The sequence below is a fragment of the Dunckerocampus dactyliophorus genome, chromosome 7 (assembly GCF_027744805.1).
Source record: "Dunckerocampus dactyliophorus isolate RoL2022-P2 chromosome 7, RoL_Ddac_1.1, whole genome shotgun sequence".
Lineage (NCBI taxonomy): Eukaryota > Metazoa > Chordata > Actinopteri > Syngnathiformes > Syngnathidae > Dunckerocampus > Dunckerocampus dactyliophorus.
The window spans coordinates 23,239,207-23,258,366 of NC_072825.1; the positions used below are offsets into that span (position 1 = coordinate 23,239,207).

General features: G+C 39.9%; 3 protein-coding genes across 4 annotated transcripts; all 3 read left to right on the forward strand.

Moving 5' to 3' along the window:
* Positions 1-2,914: 2,914 nt before the first annotated feature.
* Positions 2,915-5,585, forward strand: hoxa11b (homeobox A11b). The gene is made up of 2 exons (XM_054781944.1): positions 2,915-3,520; positions 5,254-5,585. Exons 1-2 carry the CDS (start codon positions 2,962-2,964, stop codon positions 5,484-5,486), a joined length of 792 nt encoding a protein of 263 aa, XP_054637919.1. The 5' UTR covers positions 2,915-2,961; the 3' UTR covers positions 5,487-5,585.
* Positions 5,586-8,839: 3,254 nt separating this feature from the next.
* Positions 8,840-11,090, forward strand: hoxa10b (homeobox A10b). 2 transcript variants are annotated; one of them, XM_054781868.1, is made up of 2 exons: positions 8,840-9,652; positions 10,633-11,090. In XM_054781868.1, exons 1-2 carry the CDS (start codon positions 8,866-8,868, stop codon positions 10,905-10,907), a joined length of 1,062 nt encoding a protein of 353 aa, XP_054637843.1. In that variant the 5' UTR covers positions 8,840-8,865; the 3' UTR covers positions 10,908-11,090. The 2 variants fall into 2 exon arrangements, with proteins under 2 accessions (XP_054637843.1, XP_054637844.1); XM_054781869.1 differs by having other exon boundaries at positions 10,636-11,090.
* Positions 11,091-13,604: 2,514 nt separating this feature from the next.
* hoxa9b (homeobox A9b) lies at positions 13,605-18,369 on the forward strand. The gene is made up of 3 exons (XM_054781855.1): positions 13,605-14,338; positions 14,548-14,781; positions 18,123-18,369. The coding sequence occupies exons 1-3, from the start codon at positions 13,831-13,833 to the stop codon at positions 18,239-18,241; spliced, it is 861 nt and encodes a 286-aa protein (XP_054637830.1). The 5' UTR covers positions 13,605-13,830; the 3' UTR covers positions 18,242-18,369.
* Positions 18,370-19,160: the final 791 nt, after the last annotated feature.

The window sequence follows — 19,160 nt, forward strand, 5'->3', positions numbered from 1 at the left end:
CTTCATTTTAATGCCTGATACAACTAAAGGTACCTTTGTTTGGACAAATATAACGATGACAACAAAAATAGCTCATAAGAGTTACATCTTTTGGCAGTACAATGCTATAGCTAGTCATGTAAGAACTTAAGTGAGTTTGGTTATTATCAAGAAAACCATGGAAGTTGCTAGATATCACCTCTTAAATTCAACTCTGATGAGCTATATTTGTTATCATCATCATATTTGTCCAAACAAATGTACCTTTAGTTGTACCAAGCATTCAAATGGATCAATAAACTGAAGAAACAAGGGTGGTCTAATCATTTTTTCCACGACTGTAAATGATATTTGGATCTATCCGCCCACCTTATTGCGTTGTATGCGGCGGGTTCCTCTAAAGCAGTGCTTCTCAAATGGGGGTGCGCGGTGAACTGCCAGGGAGGGTGTGAGATGCAGGGAGTCCTTTCAGTGTTAGTGCAGACCTGCCAACATGTACATATTAACCGTACCCAACATGCACTTTGACTCTTGAACATGCTCCCCATTTTGTTGCTTTTTCCTGGTTTCAGTTTCGCGTTCGGCAACCACTGCTACAGAGAGCGCCAGCATTCGAACCTGCTCAGCATTGTATCACCCCTCTTCCTGCTTTGAGTACGTAAGTTACAGCGACATAACACGTGCATGTGCATTAGTCATGTTTGTTGCCAGCTAATGATAGCTGTTTGGCAAAGTTTAGCTATAGTAAAGTTTGCTATCATTGAATGAATAGCCTATCATGACCACACAATAACACCAAATTGTGTGTATGTGCTCGCGCTGTGCTTATAAACCACTATTGGTAACATCTGCTAGCCGCTGGTGGTGTGCTTTTATTTTTGGGGTTGAAAGAGCGAGCTGCATACAGTCGCTTTAACATAAGACATGTTATTGTTGTCCCTGTTACCTTGGTAACCTCATCTTTAGGGCTTGACTTGCTTGATTGAAGCCAACCTTTGCAGTGTGTCAGCGACAGAGAATGCATTAAAGCAGGGTGTGGTTGGACTCTCAACCTGCAAAACACCACATGTCATTTAGGTTGCAGTGTTCTTCAGCCAAGGTCAGAAGCGGGACTTTGGCGTGGAGAAAGAGGAAAGAAATAATATAACATGTGTATTTAAGGTGTGTACTTCCTTGGGGTTTTCTGCTAAGCCTCACCTCTTTTCTAACAAAACTGTACTTTTGTTGCCACAGGAAGACCAGAAGAGTACAGCGGACTACACTGGCAAGAATAAGTACTAATATGACCCCCGCCTTTTCCATGACACTTTTAATTTTGCAGCGTTATGTTTGTGATGCGCTCAGCTCCATCCAAATTAATGACCTCATTTCCATTTTGTCTTCCCCACTGCACTTTATGACAGTTCTGTCGTGATTTATTTTGGTCTTAACGTCTCACATTACAGGACGGATCCACTTGGAAGGCTTTTTCAAAGGGGGATGGTGGGGGTGTGCACCTGTTTTACAATTGTCCTTTTGACAATTTGGATGTCTGACCACACGTCCTGTTGTACAGAAAGTGATTTTTTTTTTTAGATAGTTTTTTAATGACTCCGAAGTGACAGTATCTGTTACTTAATGGGTGCAAAGTTGCAGGCTCATACCACTTAAAATGCCGCAGTATTGCTGTGATTTATGGTGGAGCACCGCAAATAAAATAGTTACACACTGATACTCAATAACACAGGAACCACTTCGCAATAAAAGCATCGTTAGAAAGTGGTTCTAAATGCGTTATTAAGGCTTATAAATATCAACTAATACTCCCTATTTAGCATTTAGTACTTATTTATTATCTTTAATCCTCGAAAAAGGAGCCTGATTGTGACGTGTGTACCTTAATAACGACAATATTTAACATGCAAATTATTATCCTGCATAGAGTACCTACACTATTTTGCACATAGTTGGCTGCTAATTATGTTCATGCAAATGATCACTCATTTTTTAAATTCGTATGTAGAATTCGTATGTAATTATTAATTAAGTTTATATTTAAATGCATTTTTAATTGTATTTATTTTTGTTTTTGTTCCTTTATGCTTATAAAAGTACGGTGTAATTCTCGATTAAGTACCGCCATATAATTCTAATAAATGCAGCTAAAATATTTCATTTTTTCAAGATAAGGCCACAAACCAAACCTCGAGAAAGTAAACAGATGCAGTAAATTTGCACAGAGTAGCTCTTTTTAAAAAACAATCTCTTGCTTATACACCCTAAAGTGTTTTTCAACGAATTTTGCCAATTTAGTGTAAAAATAATGCACATGATACACCGTTAATCAGCATGCAAAAATGTCTCTTCTGCGCACTACTGGCGTCCTACTGAATACTTAAATATACTTCAATGTGCACAGAATTGGAGTAGACACGCAGACATTTACAGCACATGCATAACGACAACAATCTGAGTGGATGCGCCGTAATAATAATAATAATAATAATAATAATAATTATAATAATAATGCAAATCTGCACGTATCCTTAAAGCTGCGTCTGTTAAATGGTGTATAAATGTTACCTTTTAGTACACACTTGGAAAAAAAAAAGATATGTCTCGCCCAAAAAAAATGAACAACGTCCTTTATCATGGTACGTTGGTTAAAGTTTCCAAACAGGCAAATGAACAAAAGCCCTACAGTAATAGCTCAAAGCATGGGAGTGTTTCAAGATCTGAAATTGCTTCCAAAATGGCTTGAAATGATGCAAAATGTATTTTTCCTCCTGCCGTGCAGCCAAAAGTTGACTTCAGTGGAAGCCAGTCATTGAGTCATGGGCCTACTAAGGCGATATGTCATGCTAGTGCCAGTGGTCACATGACTTCTGGACAGACATGGCTCCTCACGTCAGCTAAGGAGCAGTGCTCAGACATTGCGCCTCATTAAAGTCACTGCAGCCCAGCCCGGCACAGCAGCGATGTGAGGATTATTAGAAACAGAATATGGATTTGGATGCTTCGAACATGTATCTACCCAGCTGCACTTACTACGACTTCACCGGTCTGCCTCACTATCTCACGCAGGGGCAGTCCTCCTCCTGCCCGGTGGCTTACTCGTACCAGTCGGCTCTGCCTCAGGTTCCCTCCGTGAGAGATGTGGCGTTCAGGGACTATGGCATCGATGGCTCCGCTAAGTGGCACCACAGTAGGGGGAGTCTACCGCACTGCTACACGGACGACGCATGGACGAGCGCGACCCCCAGAGGGGGAGACGTGCCTGGGAAAGGCGGGGGTGTCCACTCCGGCTCGGGGGGCTTCCACAGCGGCGTGGGAAGGAACGGCGTCTTACCGCAGGCTTTCGACCAGTTTTTCGACTCGGCCTACGGGGGAGCGGAGCACGGAGCCACGCCGACCCAGCAGGTGGCACACTCGGACAGACAAGTCACCGTTGGTAAGACGAGCCCGGCTCCGGATCCTCCAGCACCGGGCTCGGTCACGGCGGACAGCTGCAGCCCCAAATCGTCACCCGACCTCGGCGAGGAGGCGAGCAGCAAGGGAGGCAGTGAGTAGTGGAGGCACTCTACCTGCTTTGCTCTTATAAAGACTTTTATATGCTCTTTTATACGCTCCTAAGCTTTATGGATACCTTTAACACAACTAAAACTATTTTACAAATTTACGACAACGTCATGTGCTTGGGCTTGAAATTGGCCGTGAAAGAAGTCCACCAAGATATTTTCTTCAAATTCCACGTCTTAGCCTATTTCATCAGCAATTCTCCCCCTTTTAGTCGATTTTCTCTACTTTTATTATTAACCAAATGCTGTTTTTTTGTTTTAAATATCAGCAAAACACGTGATCACTGACTTTAACTGCATAATATGCAAATAAGCACATTTTCTTACACTTTTTGTCATTGTTAACCACTTAAAAGATCACATACTGCACACGCTGGCATTAATGGGCGACTTAAACGTGAACTTTAATGACATTGTGCTCCTATTAACATGTTCTACAATACAATGAGCAACTTAACTGTAAAAAATGATGCAAATAAGCACATTTTGTCACACCTTTTGTGATTATTGACCATTAAAAAGTGCACTTAACCTCACGTTCTAACATTAACGCGGGACTTAAACTGCAACCACACAAATCTCCTTTACACTGCACTCATACATTAATGATTTATTATATAATGAACAACTTTAACTGTAAAAATTATGCAAGTTAGCATCTTTCATCGCACTTTTTGTGATGATTAACTGTGTTAAAGAGCGCTTACACGCTCATTTTAACATTAATGAGCGACTTAAACATGAACTTTAACTATTGTACTCCTATTAACATGTTCTGTAACATCATGAACAACTTAAACTGCAAAACATTTGTAAATCTACATCTTTTCCTCGCGCGTTTTGTCATTAGTAACCATTTTGAAGACCACGTACACACACTGAGCAACTTAACGTTAACGTTAACTGCAAACATGCAAATCTCGCTCCTATATTGATGTTCTATAATATAAAACTGCAAAAATATGCAAATCCCCACCCGTCCCCCCCCCCCCCACACACATTTTTTGTGATTAATATTCAAAAGAGCACTGCACATTTAACGATTAAAGAGCAGTTTTCCGACATAGCACGCGAATCTTCCCCTTTTCCTATTTTCCGACTATTTCAAAGCCACTTCACGTGCTGTACATATTAATATAATATAAATAAACAACGTAAACTGTAAAACTGTGTCATCTAATCTGAAAATCTTCTTCACATGAATGGACAAACTAAGCATTTTCCCACAGTTTTTCTGTCCTGCTGTCAACAATCTGTGTAACCAAACAACATACACACAGTTCCAGCCATTGTTATACACAAATAAACAACCCAATTAACTCCCTAATCAAAAATCCTGCTACTTTTTAAAAATATTTTCTTGCAACACCAACCCTTTGCAGAACTCGCGAGGCGTTTAATCCGGCTGTCAAGTGTTTGGTTTTAAGAGCTGCTTATAATTTTAATGAGCAATATGTGGACAAATTTACTAGGTTTGCAAGGATTTAATACCCATGCAGCTGCTGTGTGTTGCACCTATAAGAGCGTTTTACGCACAGCCCAGTGAAAGCCAAAACTGCGCTTGATCCTGCCGACTTATACTCGTACTCGTTATAATGCACAGTATCCTAAACGTAGCTTGGAACGTGCCCTTGAACCCCGAGACCACCTTAGTGCACGTAATATTCACATCTTAGCCCTGTGACAGTGAACTGTTGGGGTTGTTTTTTAATCACAGGTGTGCAGAGGACGCGCAAGAAGAGGTGTCCTTACTCCAAGTATCAAATCAGGGAGCTGGAGAGAGAGTTCTTCTTCAGCGTTTACATCAATAAAGAGAAGCGTCTGCAGCTTTCCAGGATGCTCAACTTGACTGATCGACAGGTGAAAATCTGGTTTCAGAACAGGAGGATGAAGGAGAAGAAACTGAGCAGGGACCGTTTACAGTACTATACCAGCAACCCCCTCTTATAAAACATGGACACTTTCATATCACAACACATGGACCCCTATGGGAATTTCTCATTAAACTTTCTTGCTTTATTGTTAATATTATTATTATTATTATTATTACTACATGCTAATATAATTATTTTCCAAGCCCCGTTTGTATGCTCACATTTACACGCGCTCGCAGCAGAAAAAATACAACCTGGAGTCAGTCTATTTGTACTATACTTCTTTTAATTATAGTGTGAAGACAAAAAAAATGTTTTTTTTGTGTGACATGTTTTGTTATCGTTGAACTCAGCTGTAACATGAATTTTGGTGTTTAAAAGCTGAAGTAACGGCACATTCATCATGTTTTTAAGTCAGTTAACTTGACGGCTTAGTTTGCTCGGACTGTCCGAACTGTAAAGCAGTCATATATATTGTATTTAGATATTTTTTAAGCACCAAAAATCCCTCTAATGAAACGTAATCCCTTATTTTTATTTTTATATCGCAGCAACACGCCTGATAGGTATTTGTTTCCCCTCTGCAGCCTCAGTAATAGGATCTGCTGCAGCTTTTAATTTGATATCCATTACAAAAGAGCTCAAGTCGTTTCCTGCAGGCTGAATTCTGACCTAACATGCATGTTATAGTCTTGCAGGGGGGAAAACTCCAACGTTTTTTGATGCAAAGAAACTGTGTGTCTGTGTGTGTGTGTGAGAGAGTGAGGGAGAGAGAGAAAAAAAGAGAGAGATTAAGGCGTTCCCATTGGCATTTTCTTAATTTTTTATGCACTTATGTCTGTTTTTGAACCAAAAAGCAAGTAAAAATGTGTGTTATTTGAGCACCCGAATGCTTGGTTTAGATTTAACTGGAGGTTGGAGGTAAAATGAGGCCTTTCCCCCTAAAGCCAGGCTTCTAAAAACGAGCTTGAATGACCTGCCATAAGATAGTATGACTTCCTTATATCGTACATCCTGTGAGACTCCCAGGAATTCCGCTTTGATTGTGCACATCCTCCCAGTTGCTCCAGTAACTTGGCCATAAAAAAGGCGGATTCGTCTGGAGCGTTTGGAGTGGAGTGCAATAAAGCGTCTGAGAACCAAGGTTATTAACTGGAGGCCTGCAACAAACAAGAGCTGTTGCACCACTCGAGCTCTCACATTGGAGCTTCTGGCTGCAGCATCAGCAGGCACAGCTTGCAGGAATATTCTGGATCGTGTGTGTGGGTGTGCACGCGCGTGTGCGTGTGTCATGGTGCAATGTAGGCCTGCAGCTTTCCCCCCACTGGAGGGCGCTAAACCGATCAATGTCATTGCCGTGATTTGGGAAAGAAGTTTTCTTTCAGATTAAAAGATGCGACGCCGCCTCAGGATTTCAGCCTCCAAGGTAAGCACGGTGATTTACAACATGTCTGCATAACTGTTCAATGACATTAAGGTCGTCTGTCCGCTTTATGGCAGTTTCAAACTCAATGGATGCACTAATAGCATGCAGAAAAAGTATTACTGTGCAAGTGGAAACATTCAGATATCTCTCAACAAATGATTGTGTAGTAGTTATGCAAGAAAAGTCTTAAAAGGGCCTCCGTGCTGTCTTTTCTTCAAGCATATGTTATCTATCTGGTGACATTTATTCGTGGGCTAAATCAACGTCAATTCGTGTAGTCATTTACAAGACAGTGTAAGCGGTGAAGTCAAACATGACAGCAAACGCATCCATCATGCATGGAGCATTACATACAAATCATTTGAATACATTCAAATGAAGAGGCATACTTCAGTTTTAAATACAACCCTCAATGTTAAGTTAAAACCACATTTAACTTCCCTGAAAACCAGCAAGTAAACTGAATAGAATACACACAGTATATGATCATATAAGACGACATATACGTTAAGATCATTTTTTAAACCTGTCTTCTTAATGATTTTTGCGAAATAAATAGTAGTTTCAAATTAAAATGAATATGCTAGTTATATTTATGAAAGACAATTATTAGTTAAACTGGGGTGTAATGTAATTTTTAAGACATGTTTTAATATTCCTTTCTGGGTTTTTAAAGTGACCGTCCTCTTAATAAATGGTGCATATTAATGAGGGAATTTAAAAATAAATAAATAAATAAAATAATTTCAAAAAACGCAAACTAATAACAGGTTAAAAATTTTAAAGAAAATTAGAATTTAATTAAACCCATTCTGGTTAACTATCTCAATAATGAAATATCCAACAGAACGTTCAAAGGAAATTCAAACAATTTAAATGACCTTTCAGGATTTTGTGAGTGGCTGTCTTCTTAATAAATTGTACGTATTATTGAGGGATTTTTAAAGTATATAAAAACAAAATGCTATAAAGTTATTTAAAAAAGTAAACTCTTAACTGGTAATTAGGTTAATTTAAATAAAACAATAATTTAATGAAAACCACACACTGCTTAAAATAGATCATAACGTTCTTAAAAGACAAACATTTTAAATGGCCTCTCAGGGTTTTCCAAGTGACTGTTAAATGTCTGTTGTATGTGGTGTCTGTTATTGGGGGAATTACAAAAATAAATGCAATAAAATCATTTTAAAACACAAACTTTCAAAATTATAATTGAATTGAACTCACGCTGGTTGAAACAGATGATAGCTTTCTAAAAAAAATACAATAGAACGTTATCAAAAAAGAATCCATTTACAAATCATTTCAACGTGAGAATCTTAAGAAATGTTGCATTTTATAGTATTTCGAAGAAAATTAGAATGTGATATAACCAGGGTGTTGAATTATGACATGTATGCGTCATGAACGTGAAAACTACTGTATTTTTCATTTCAAATGAAGGTCCTGTTCCCCCCCCCAAATGTGACCCTATTAAAGTGCAGTTGAAATGCCTTTGCAGTTAAGATTCACCTCCATCCTCAATATTACCATGAAGAAAAGCACAGGTTTAATGCTTCTGAGGCCAGTTGCAAGCCTCCAATCATTAGAAATGATGAGAGCAGCACAAAAGGAGGTCAAGAAAGAGTCCCTCTGGAAGACACGCAGGACCTTTTGGACGTATGATGCACCGTGATGCACCTTTACTGCTCCTCATTTTTACAATGCTGTAAAAGCGGCCATAAAGCAAAGCATTGTACATGACTGCTTGCAGCTTTCAGACACGAGGCTCACTTGCTAAACTCTGCTTCAGTTTGCAATGATGCGCTCATGGTTCAAATGATATTGTACCCACAATCCCCTCTGGAGGCGCAAAGCTTCTCTCCTTGCACTTTTCTTGACTTAACCTAAAAGAAAATATACGACAGTGGAGCAGCAGGCTGGTCGGACTGGGAGGAGCCTGCAGCCGCCTGCTGTTTTAATTGGCTGCAGGCTGTATTGAGAAGCGTGAGTATCAGTAATTATTCAGCAATGTTTTGCACAAGAAATGTCGGCCAGAAAGGGCGATCTTCACCCGTCGTCCAATTTTAGCACAGCCATGACATGCCCCAACAACCAGGCTGCGAATTCGTTTTTTGTGGACTCGCTAATCAACGTGAGGGGCGACGGAGGGGCTTATTACCACAGCAACGGCGTGTATTTACCACCGGAATACTCCTATGGACTCCCTGGTGGATCCTCCTGTTTCCCCGGGATCGGTAAGCGCACCGAGGGCAGCTCGCAGAGCGGCATGCCGCCTTCTGCACCCTATGCTCCGGGGATGGAGACATGGCTGGAGGCGTCTCGGTCCTGTAGAGTGGAGCAGCCAAGCGGCCAACACATGACCCAGCAGTGCTCCTTCTCTGCAGCCATCAAAGAGGAAAACGCCTATTGCCTTTATGAGGCGGATAAATGCCCCAAAGGAGCCACAGTGGAGGACATCGCCTTCTCCGGTGTGTCTTGTCCGACCACAGGCGGCAGCACCGTGCCGGTCCCCGGCTACTTCCGCCTCTCCCAGACGTACACATCCTCCAGGCTTTACCACGACGCGCAGCCGAGCGTGAACAGCTTCCCACTGCAGAGACCACCCCGTGTGGACACGCAGCCCCCTCTTACCGCCCCGGCACCTTCCAGTGGAGCGGAGCCCGGACTGCGGGAGAGCCGAGAGGAGGCTCCCGCGTCTGAGCCATGCATCTCGGCTAGAGAGGAGGACAGCCGGCTCTCATCCGAGGGCTCGTCCTCCCCGGAGCTTGTGGAGGCATGCAGTATGGAGTCTGTAGAAAAGCCCATAAAAGGTGAAACCGCATGCATTGCACACATACAAACACCACATATGAGCCTGCAATGTTGCTGGATATTTTATTGGATATGTATCTATTGCTGATGCACACCTCAATATTACACGCATGTGTGTGTCTTTCTAGACTCTCCTCATGTGTTTTTGCGTCACAATCATCCAAACTAGTCAAACAAGACAACCTTTGATAAACACATTACAAAGTCTGATTGTAAGCGTGTTTGCCTTCTGTTTACTGTCCTAGATTCCTGTTTTCCTTCATCACATGCAGGCCTGCCTCGTAATAGCGTGCTTTATGTCTTAATAGGAGTGCAGTTTTCATGCACGGGGCTGGGTCGCAATAATATATCCACAGAAATGCATATAGAGTGAAAGTAAACAAAACAGACACATGATGGTATGCCTTAGACCAATATATGTATTAAGGAAGAATGCTATGAATAAATAAATAATCATCTCATACTACAATATGAAAATATGCAAAAAAGTGTGCACGCACGTGCAGTTTATTACAGTTTATAGCGTAAGTGTGCAGTTTTTTGCAGTCATGTCCCACATTTTAACATGTCCAACATTTTGCAGTATTAGCAAATTAGCAAATATGTCTAATTTGTTTTTTTATATTCTCTTTTATTTTTTGGTATTTTTTTAATTTATTTTTGTCCTTTTTTTACTGTATTTTTTTATTCTTATTTTTATTTTTGTTCCTACCAACACGGTCTGTAAATGTGGCTGCTGTAGCAAAGAATCGATGGTGTCCAACACCCAAGCAAGTGCAGTGTTAAGTATATGTTGCAAGTACAAATAAAAGCAAACATCAAATAGGACCATACATACGAAAGTGTGTAATTCCCTTCAGTAAAGTACAACTGGGTGACAGCGTCTTTGCATTAAAGAATCGCGCATTTTTTCAGTTTGGCATACATTCAGATGTCCCCACCTGTTGCCTAATGCTGCACCACGTCTTTTTACTTGCAGAAGATGGCAAAACTGATAGTCCGGCCAACTGGCTGACTGCAAAGAGTGGCAGGAAGAAACGCTGCCCTTACACCAAGCACCAGACTCTGGAGCTGGAGAAGGAGTTCCTCTTCAACATGTACTTGACAAGGGAGCGTCGCCTGGAGATCAGCCGCAGCGTGCACCTCACCGACAGGCAAGTGAAAATCTGGTTCCAGAACAGGAGGATGAAACTGAAAAAAATGAGCCGGGAAAATCGGATCCGGGAGCTGTCCGGCAGCTATGGTTTCTCCTGAGACTTTTGACTGACACGTGACCTCCATCCATGGCTTATACAAACTGTGACAATGAACAGGACCCTATACTGCTAACTTATTCTTAAATGTTTATTATTTCAGCTTTCATTCGTCGTGGAAATGTGTATTTATAATTGCCTTTGTACCCCTTGTGTTTGAAATGTACACCATGTGGCCACAACGTGTAGGCTTGTACATGTAAGGTATAGTGAAACCATTACTATATGTGCATGCATGTACCCTGAGGTGTTACATTTACATTCATAGTCAAAGATTTAATGAATATTTGCACACTTTTGCTGGTCAAATTAATAAAAGAAATCCTTAAAAATGCAAACTCTTTACTCCATGGACACATTTGTTTTCATTCCCACTGCAGGGTGTTAAAAGTTCTCTGATTTAGAGACGTGTGCACCGTAGTTGGATTAAAACTGTAAAGCTGTGCATATAATGCAGCGGTGGTACATTTGCATTAATTTTTCGAGATTTAATGAATATTTGCACACTTTTGCTGGTCAAATTCATAAAAACCAACCCATCCAAATGCAAACACCTTACTTCGTTGACAAATACACACTTTGTCTTCATTCCCACTGCAGGGTGATAAAGTTTTTATAATTTGGGATGTGTGTACTGTAAATATGATCACAGTTGGGTTAAAGCTATGTATCGGCTCTGCACATTGACCCTAGAAAATGCAAAATCCTGTAAGTGCATCCCTTCCAGCAGAAGAGGAGAGAGGCTGTGGAGTGGTTTAGGTAGTCTCATGTTGTTGGGCTGTATGACTTGTCCCACAACAGGAAACTGCCTTGATTACCTCAGTAAAAACTCGTCGCACTGTGAAAAGTGACTTTCTATTCATTAGCCATTTGCACTTATCAATAATTTGGCAGCAAGCAAATTAAAGGCATTACTCCCACAAGCGCCGCATTATGTTTTATTGTTGTGCGTAATAGCAATGCTTGATATTAATTATAGCTACCTCTCTGTGGGTTTTGTCACGGTGACGCAACGTCCATTTCAGGCCATATACACCTTTTTTTTTAATCAATGCCCGCAATTTACCAGGAGCTTTGTAGGGGTGCAGGGGAGGAGAGCACAGACAAGGCCTCGGTTATGATCATTGCAGTCTGCCAGTTGCCTCGCCGTAGGAAACGCCGGATGCGTCTGCTTTGCGCCTCAGAAAAGACACAAAGGCGCAGCTTTATTGGGGGATATTTAGCTTAGACAGCCAGGTTGTAACCTTAAGAAAAACAACCCCAATTGCCCGTGATAAAAGGGACCGTTATGGCACCCAAATAACTTCGCCCTGCTTTGCTGGATGGAGCCTCGTCTTGGATGAGTCCAAAGAGAGCAACAAACTCAGACGTCAGCAGTGGACATCTTTGGAAACTGGACCTGGACGTGTTTGCATAGCGTAAATCCCAAACCAAACCCATTAAAAAACACTCACAAGCTTGTTTTATTTCTCTGTGTTAAAACAGATTTTTAAAATAAATGTATACGTACACGTGCACACAAATACAAATACTACTACTTTGTTTTTATTTCATTTTAAAGTCGATTCATATATTTAAATATATATTTACAAATTAAAAACAATAAAATGCAATGTTTTTTCTATTTTAATAGATTTTGAAATATAAATGTCTTACACTTTTTAAAAATATGCACGTACTAACAGCCCAGTTTCATTAACGTTTTAACGCAATTTTGTTTAGAATTTTCAATATGGGCTACACTAGGCCTATTTGTGTAAAAAAAAAAAAAAAAAAAAAAACGTGCAGATTTACATTTGAATAATTCCCCATTTAAAAATGATTTTTATTTTATTTATTTAATTATATATAGAGATATATATTTAGATTTGTTATGCTAAAACAGCAAGAAAATATACGATTTCAAAATATATTTTATTTAGTATTTATTTCGCATTTTTTATTTGGCTTGATAGAACATAGATATGTTGTATTTTTTGTAAAAAAAAGTTTGTAGACACTGAATTACACAATTTAAACAATTTGTTTCATTTTAATAGAATTTTAATACAGTTTTGATATCGTTTTAAAAGCAGGTAAACAGTAGAATATACGATTTTAAAAATAAATTGTATTTGGCCTGTATATATTTTTTTATATACTCCATTTTTGTTGAATTTTATATGAATAGGATCTAATTTTAGAAATGTACACATTTAGAAACAATTTATAAAGCGTTTATAACTTATACTTGATTTAAAATCGTACCAGAGTTGCAATAAACTGCATAACACACTTCAAAATCTATATTAGAATTATTAATACGTTTTATATTTCAGTCAAAAATCTAAACAAATATGTCACACGATGTGTACAAAAGTGTAACGCAAATTTTCAGATACGTTTATTTTTAATTGCAGTCATTCCTAAAAGAGGGTTTTCTTCCAAAATAACTTGCACACACAGTCTTTAAATGCCTCCCAGTGTTTAAGTGAGCCCAATTAATAATCCCATTAGATGTTCATCTCTAGGAAGCTTAAAACCTTACAAGCACATCAACAAGCATTAATAAATAAGATCTCTTGACGAAAATCATAAGGTTTATTGCTTATAAAAGCGGAGTACTACTTGCACCAGCAGCACCAATAAAGAGGAGGGAATTTGCTATTAAAATATGGTGGTGAAAACGGTGGCCATTGAGTTGAGCAGCAGCAGCAGCAGCAGCAGCAGGCTGATTTATTATTTATTGTTCTGTCCCACGGTGACGTGTTCAGGGCGCCCTATCCAATCTTGGACAATGTTCAACTTGCAGTGAGCGGCGAGGCTGCTGCAGGAAGAGGCGCAATACCACGCAATGAGACGCCGTTTGCGCCACTTTGCAGGATTATAACATCAAACCCTTGTTTTTTTCTTTTCTTTTCTTATTTTTTTAATCTTTTTTTGTCATGTCGACGCTGAGCTACTATGCAGACTCGGGTGTTGTCCCCGATCAGGAGGATGTGCCAGCGAGGTTCCCATCATCTGCAGGGGTGGAGCAGGCGATGCTCGGCGAATATGGCGGACAGGAAGCTTGCCCTTTGCAGAAATCTATTTTCGGCGCATCCTGGGGTCCCATGGCGGTACACCCTCCCAATCCGGCCACGCCGACGTATATCCATCAGCACTACACCAGCAGCGGGGACGGTGATGGCATGTTTGCGCGCTCCTGGACCCTGGAGCCCGTGTCTGCGCCCCTGTGCTTGACCGGACTACCTTCGACGGCCATGCATTATGAGATCAAACCGGAGCCCCTGATTGGGAGTGGCGAGTGCACAACTTTGGAGACGCACACTCCTCTTTTGTCTGATGCAGAGAGCACCGCGGCCCTGGCGGAGGTTCCCTGCGAGAGCACATCCACGTCCAAGCCGCCTGAGGAGAGCCCTTCAGCCGGGGAGAGGAGGGAGGTGGACGCGAGTAAGAAATGCATTCTTTGCGTTACGATGGCGCCATCAAGACCTTTAGGATGCCTGACGTAGGCCTTAATAGCACTGCAACTAAATAGGCTAATGGCACACAGTCTGCTTCCCCTGCATGCACAAACAACACCCCCTCGCAATGCATTTCTTTATACAACAGAGATGTTATTTTTTGTGCTATTATAAATGATCTTGTTGTGTGTGCAGACAACCCTTCATCCAACTGGCTCCACGCGAAGCCCACCAGAAAGAAGCGCTGCCCTTATACAAAGCACCAAATCCTGGAACTGGAAAAGGAGTTTCTGTACAACATGTACCTCCCCCGGGATCGTAGATACGAAGTGGCCAGAGTGCTGAATCTGACCGAGAGACAGGTGAAAATCTGGTTTCAGAACCGCAGGATGAAGATGAAGAAAGACAACAAAGACCGGAGGAGAGACAGTTAAGTGGCATAATAATCCTGGTGGTGCGTTATAGCCTGAAGGAAAAAAAGAGTTGCGTTCAGGGGGGTGGGGGGTGGGGGGGGGGGGGGGTGTCTCGCCCTATTATTCTGACCTGTTGTTGTCTAGTTTGTGTTGTCAAAGCAATGTTGGGTGTTTATTTCCCCTAACCCGTGTGTGTTTGTGAGCTCTTATAATTCAAGTGAATTGTATTTGACATTTTATTTAAATGCATGAAATAATCCTCGACTACCTGAATGTCTTTCAGCTACCTATTTGCAACGTTTACATTCATTATTACTATTATTTTATCATTGTTTTGTACGTGCTTTTTAGGTGTGTTATTATTGTGAAAGCAAAATGCACATTTTAAAACGTTTTTAACAACGTGTAGGCTAATTTAATGGATTTTTATTATAATGTTTAATGTAATGTTTTTTATTATTATTTAGAAAATCTAGCTGACCAAAATTTACGGCTCATTTAATGTAACATTTTGTTCGCCCAAAGACGTATTTTAATTATTTCTGAACTGAGAAAAATGATGTATTAAAATAAATTTTAAAAACAGAATTAGGCTACGTTGATTCTTTGGTTTGCCATAGTTTTATGGTGGAAATAGCCTCATTATTTAACAATTCTTAAAAATAGTGTGGATATTTAAAATAATACAGTTTGCTCATTGTTGCGATTCAAGACAGAGATGAAATAATATCTTAATCAATTTTAGGCATGTAAAACTCATTTTAAAGAAATCTATTCCTGGGTTAAGTGACACATTTTGACCTGTATTGCATTGTTTTGTATTTATTTTGGGCGTTAATTATCTGTTGTCTGGGCCTTTGAACGTCCCACAAAGGCAGAGATAAAGCACAATCCCGGTCGGGACTGTTTAGAAGGTGTGACAAGAGCAAAGCATGTCGAAGGTTTGTGACAGCAGTAAAGCAACATTTCTAATGAGGCTCGGGCAAATATGTAAGATTGTTGCAAGATAGGCCTCAAGCACTGGGCGAACACACACACACACACACACACGCACACACACACACACACACGGGGAAGGGGCAGTAGAGCCATCTAATTACTTTACAACCATCTTCTAACAATTAGAGAGTCGCAGTGCAGTAACATCCTTTCATTCGTTTTGTTTTGTTGTTGTTTTGTTGCCGCAGTGATTTGAACAGCACACCTCTGAAAAAAATCAGCGCACACTGAATACATGTCTGACAAAACGCAGAAAAATATATTATACAAAATTAAACAATTATAATAAATACTGTTTCTTCAAGTAAAAGTTTTACAGTTAAGTGTCAAGTTACAGATGGAAAAAAAAACATTACTACCATTACTACTGTTCCGCTCAAAAGTGCCAGCAGGTGGCAGCAGCGGCTCATCTGCGCCGGTAATGCTGGATGGGACGTTCAGGGACATCGAGGAATTATCGGTTACAAGCGTTAAAGGTGTGCTTGTGATGCCAAACAACATAAAAAATCCAAATAAATTTAAATCATTAAAAATAACACAAAAAATATGTACAACATTATTAGGAATGATTGCATTCGATGACATAAGCATTCTTATTTAATGATAGTTTATGTGAACGTTTTATTTCTTCATGACGAATGCAAATTTGACACATTAGGTACACCTGCCCAATCTAACGAGACGCCGTAAAATATACAGTACATATCAAAACATCTGCCATTACTCTAATGGCATATATTTTGATATGGTTTTAATTGAACCATATGTTTATTACTGTGACTTCAAATTCCAGTGGTGTTTCTAATATTCGGTAACCTATTAAAAAAAAACACAACTACCTATGAAAACATCTTCACAAAGGAAGACTTTTGGGTGCAGCTCTTGCACTGGATAACCATTAGACTGTGCACGTGTTGTGGCAGCTGAGTGTAATTTAATTTCCTTTGGAATCAATCAAGCACACTGACACTTGCATGTAATGAACTTGAATTCTTAAAATACCACCACTAGCAGCACACACACACACATACACACACACACACACACACACACACACACACACCTTCCCTTTTCCCTCCCCCTAAACCACAGATGTAATGCCCATTACTGTACATATCTTATCAAACTGGTGTGAAATTAACACGATACTTTCCTTGATTGAGTATCAAGTATCCAGTGTCTCTAAAGCCGAGCTGTGCATGCAGATTAACAGAAAGTTGCTTTTAAATGTTGCTTGCATTGACCTCCATGACCCCTATTCAGTTCATCAGACCAGGTGACACCAGTGCTGAGAGAGCCTACACGTGAACTCTGCAGAAGTTCAGGGGAGTAGAGTCTTGAACATATGTAGTCCATTCATCTACTGTACAGTCCTTCCTGTCTGGGCTGATGACATCCAAATGTGGACACTGAGGTTCCTTTCCTGGACTTATAAGGAGTTTTCTCACATTGGTTATATCTCGTCTTACTGCCAACTTTCACAGATTTTCTGTAAATTGGCAGCTCCAAGGGGAGAAGCATTGACAGGAAGTAGCATTGCAGCATAAAACAAGGCCTGTGAGGGTGCTTGGCTGCACAACACTTTGTTTGAACAGGCAATCATACTGTATAGCGTTGGCCATCACCTTTTACTATCACGAGTGTGGTTGTGTCATTAAAGTTGGTGCAACACGAGCCAATGAGGAGCCCATTAACTTCTGGAATGAATGCAATCCCCCCCAACTGGCATTTTTGGATAGTTTCACGAAACGTTCCATTAGTATCATATAGATTAATGCTGCATTTAATGCACATTTATAATGATTTTCCTCCATTGTGTAGGATTTCTCACAATTCTTGTGAAACGTCAGCATTCAAAGGACTAAAAAGCTTTTCCTTGGCTTTTTCTGAGAGTTTTTGTGTGTGATGCCACCACAGAAGATTACTAGTGATGATAACCATAGAACAGGGATTGGAACTTATACTGTAACATAGGAAAGTGGTAAACAGTGGCTCAGTGATATGACTATCTCCTGATTATTGCATGACTGTCCAAAGGATATCACATCATGTGTCATGTATGTACAGTATCAAATCCCTCATTTATCTCGGTTGATTGGTTCCAGACCCAACCGTGATAAGTGAAATTTTCACAAAATAAATGGAATATTTTCATAGTTGGAGCTAAAAAAAAACTGTTTACGACCTTTTAAATGCGGTTTTTAACATTATTAAAGCCCTGTAGACATGAAATAACACCCCTATATTCACCTTTACACTTGTATTACTCAATATAGTTGACATAATAAGAGTAAATAAGCCATTTAATACATAAATAAGGCTCATGCTTGTGTTGTGTTGCTATAATGTGTTCCCCAGGAGAGCAGAGTGAGTGGCGGACAGGAAGTGACTTTGGGACTACAGAGTTGACTTTCAGCTTGCCGTGGGTTATGACCACAACAGTAGCCCGTGTTTTTATTAGAGATTTTTTATTATAGGATATTGTGCCTGTAGTGAAATAATTTAAATCTGCAATAAAAGCCTGTTGTTCAGGCAATCAAGTCTGGTGTGTGTGCCTCAATGAACATTACAGTAACATTACTGACACCTAGTGGCCAGTGTTGAATACTACATATCTTCAACACCTTTGAATGCGTCTTTTGAATGCCTTATATTTGTATTTTAGTTAATTTAGCTATTTGTAGGCTTGAAAATGTTTAATTTAGGCAAAAATACTTAACATTTGCTTGAATATGCATTTTTCAACTAATAATAGGACAGAAATTAACAAAACAGCGTAACTGAATATTATTCTTTATTACATTTTTGGAAAAAAAACACAATGAAGCCGCAAAATTCTAATCGCGAAGTGGCGAGAGACGACTGTACATTTTTGGTTGTTACAGAAGGGTTTTTTTTAACACTTGCATGGCACTTAAGCATGCTAATTTAAAAGGTTTGACAGCAACTGTAGTCTACAGCTCATGATCCAAAGCATACCACATCATGCGCCAGAATTCTATCATCGTCAGGTTCAAATGTTACTGAAAAAGATTGTTTTGAGATTTGCATTATATTCCACGGGAAACAAATTGTGTTCGACTTCAGTGATTCTACTGGTGACTGTTTACTTTTTAAGGTGTTTTATTGTGATTTTTTTTTTTTTTTTTTTGCTCATCGCCATTTTCTTGCGCGATTAAAATAGTCTTGAAATTCTTCTTCGAGTAGTAGTCAATAGTTGTAATATTTGATTTGTTCAGATTTGTGAGTGTTTGCTGTTTGTCATATAGCTACGCTGGAATATGCAAATCATATCTTTAAAGTGAAGCATGTGCCAAAACAAGCCACTAGCTTTAACCGAGTTTAAACCAAAAGCCGCTGGAAACTCTGTGTAACACACACACACACACACACACA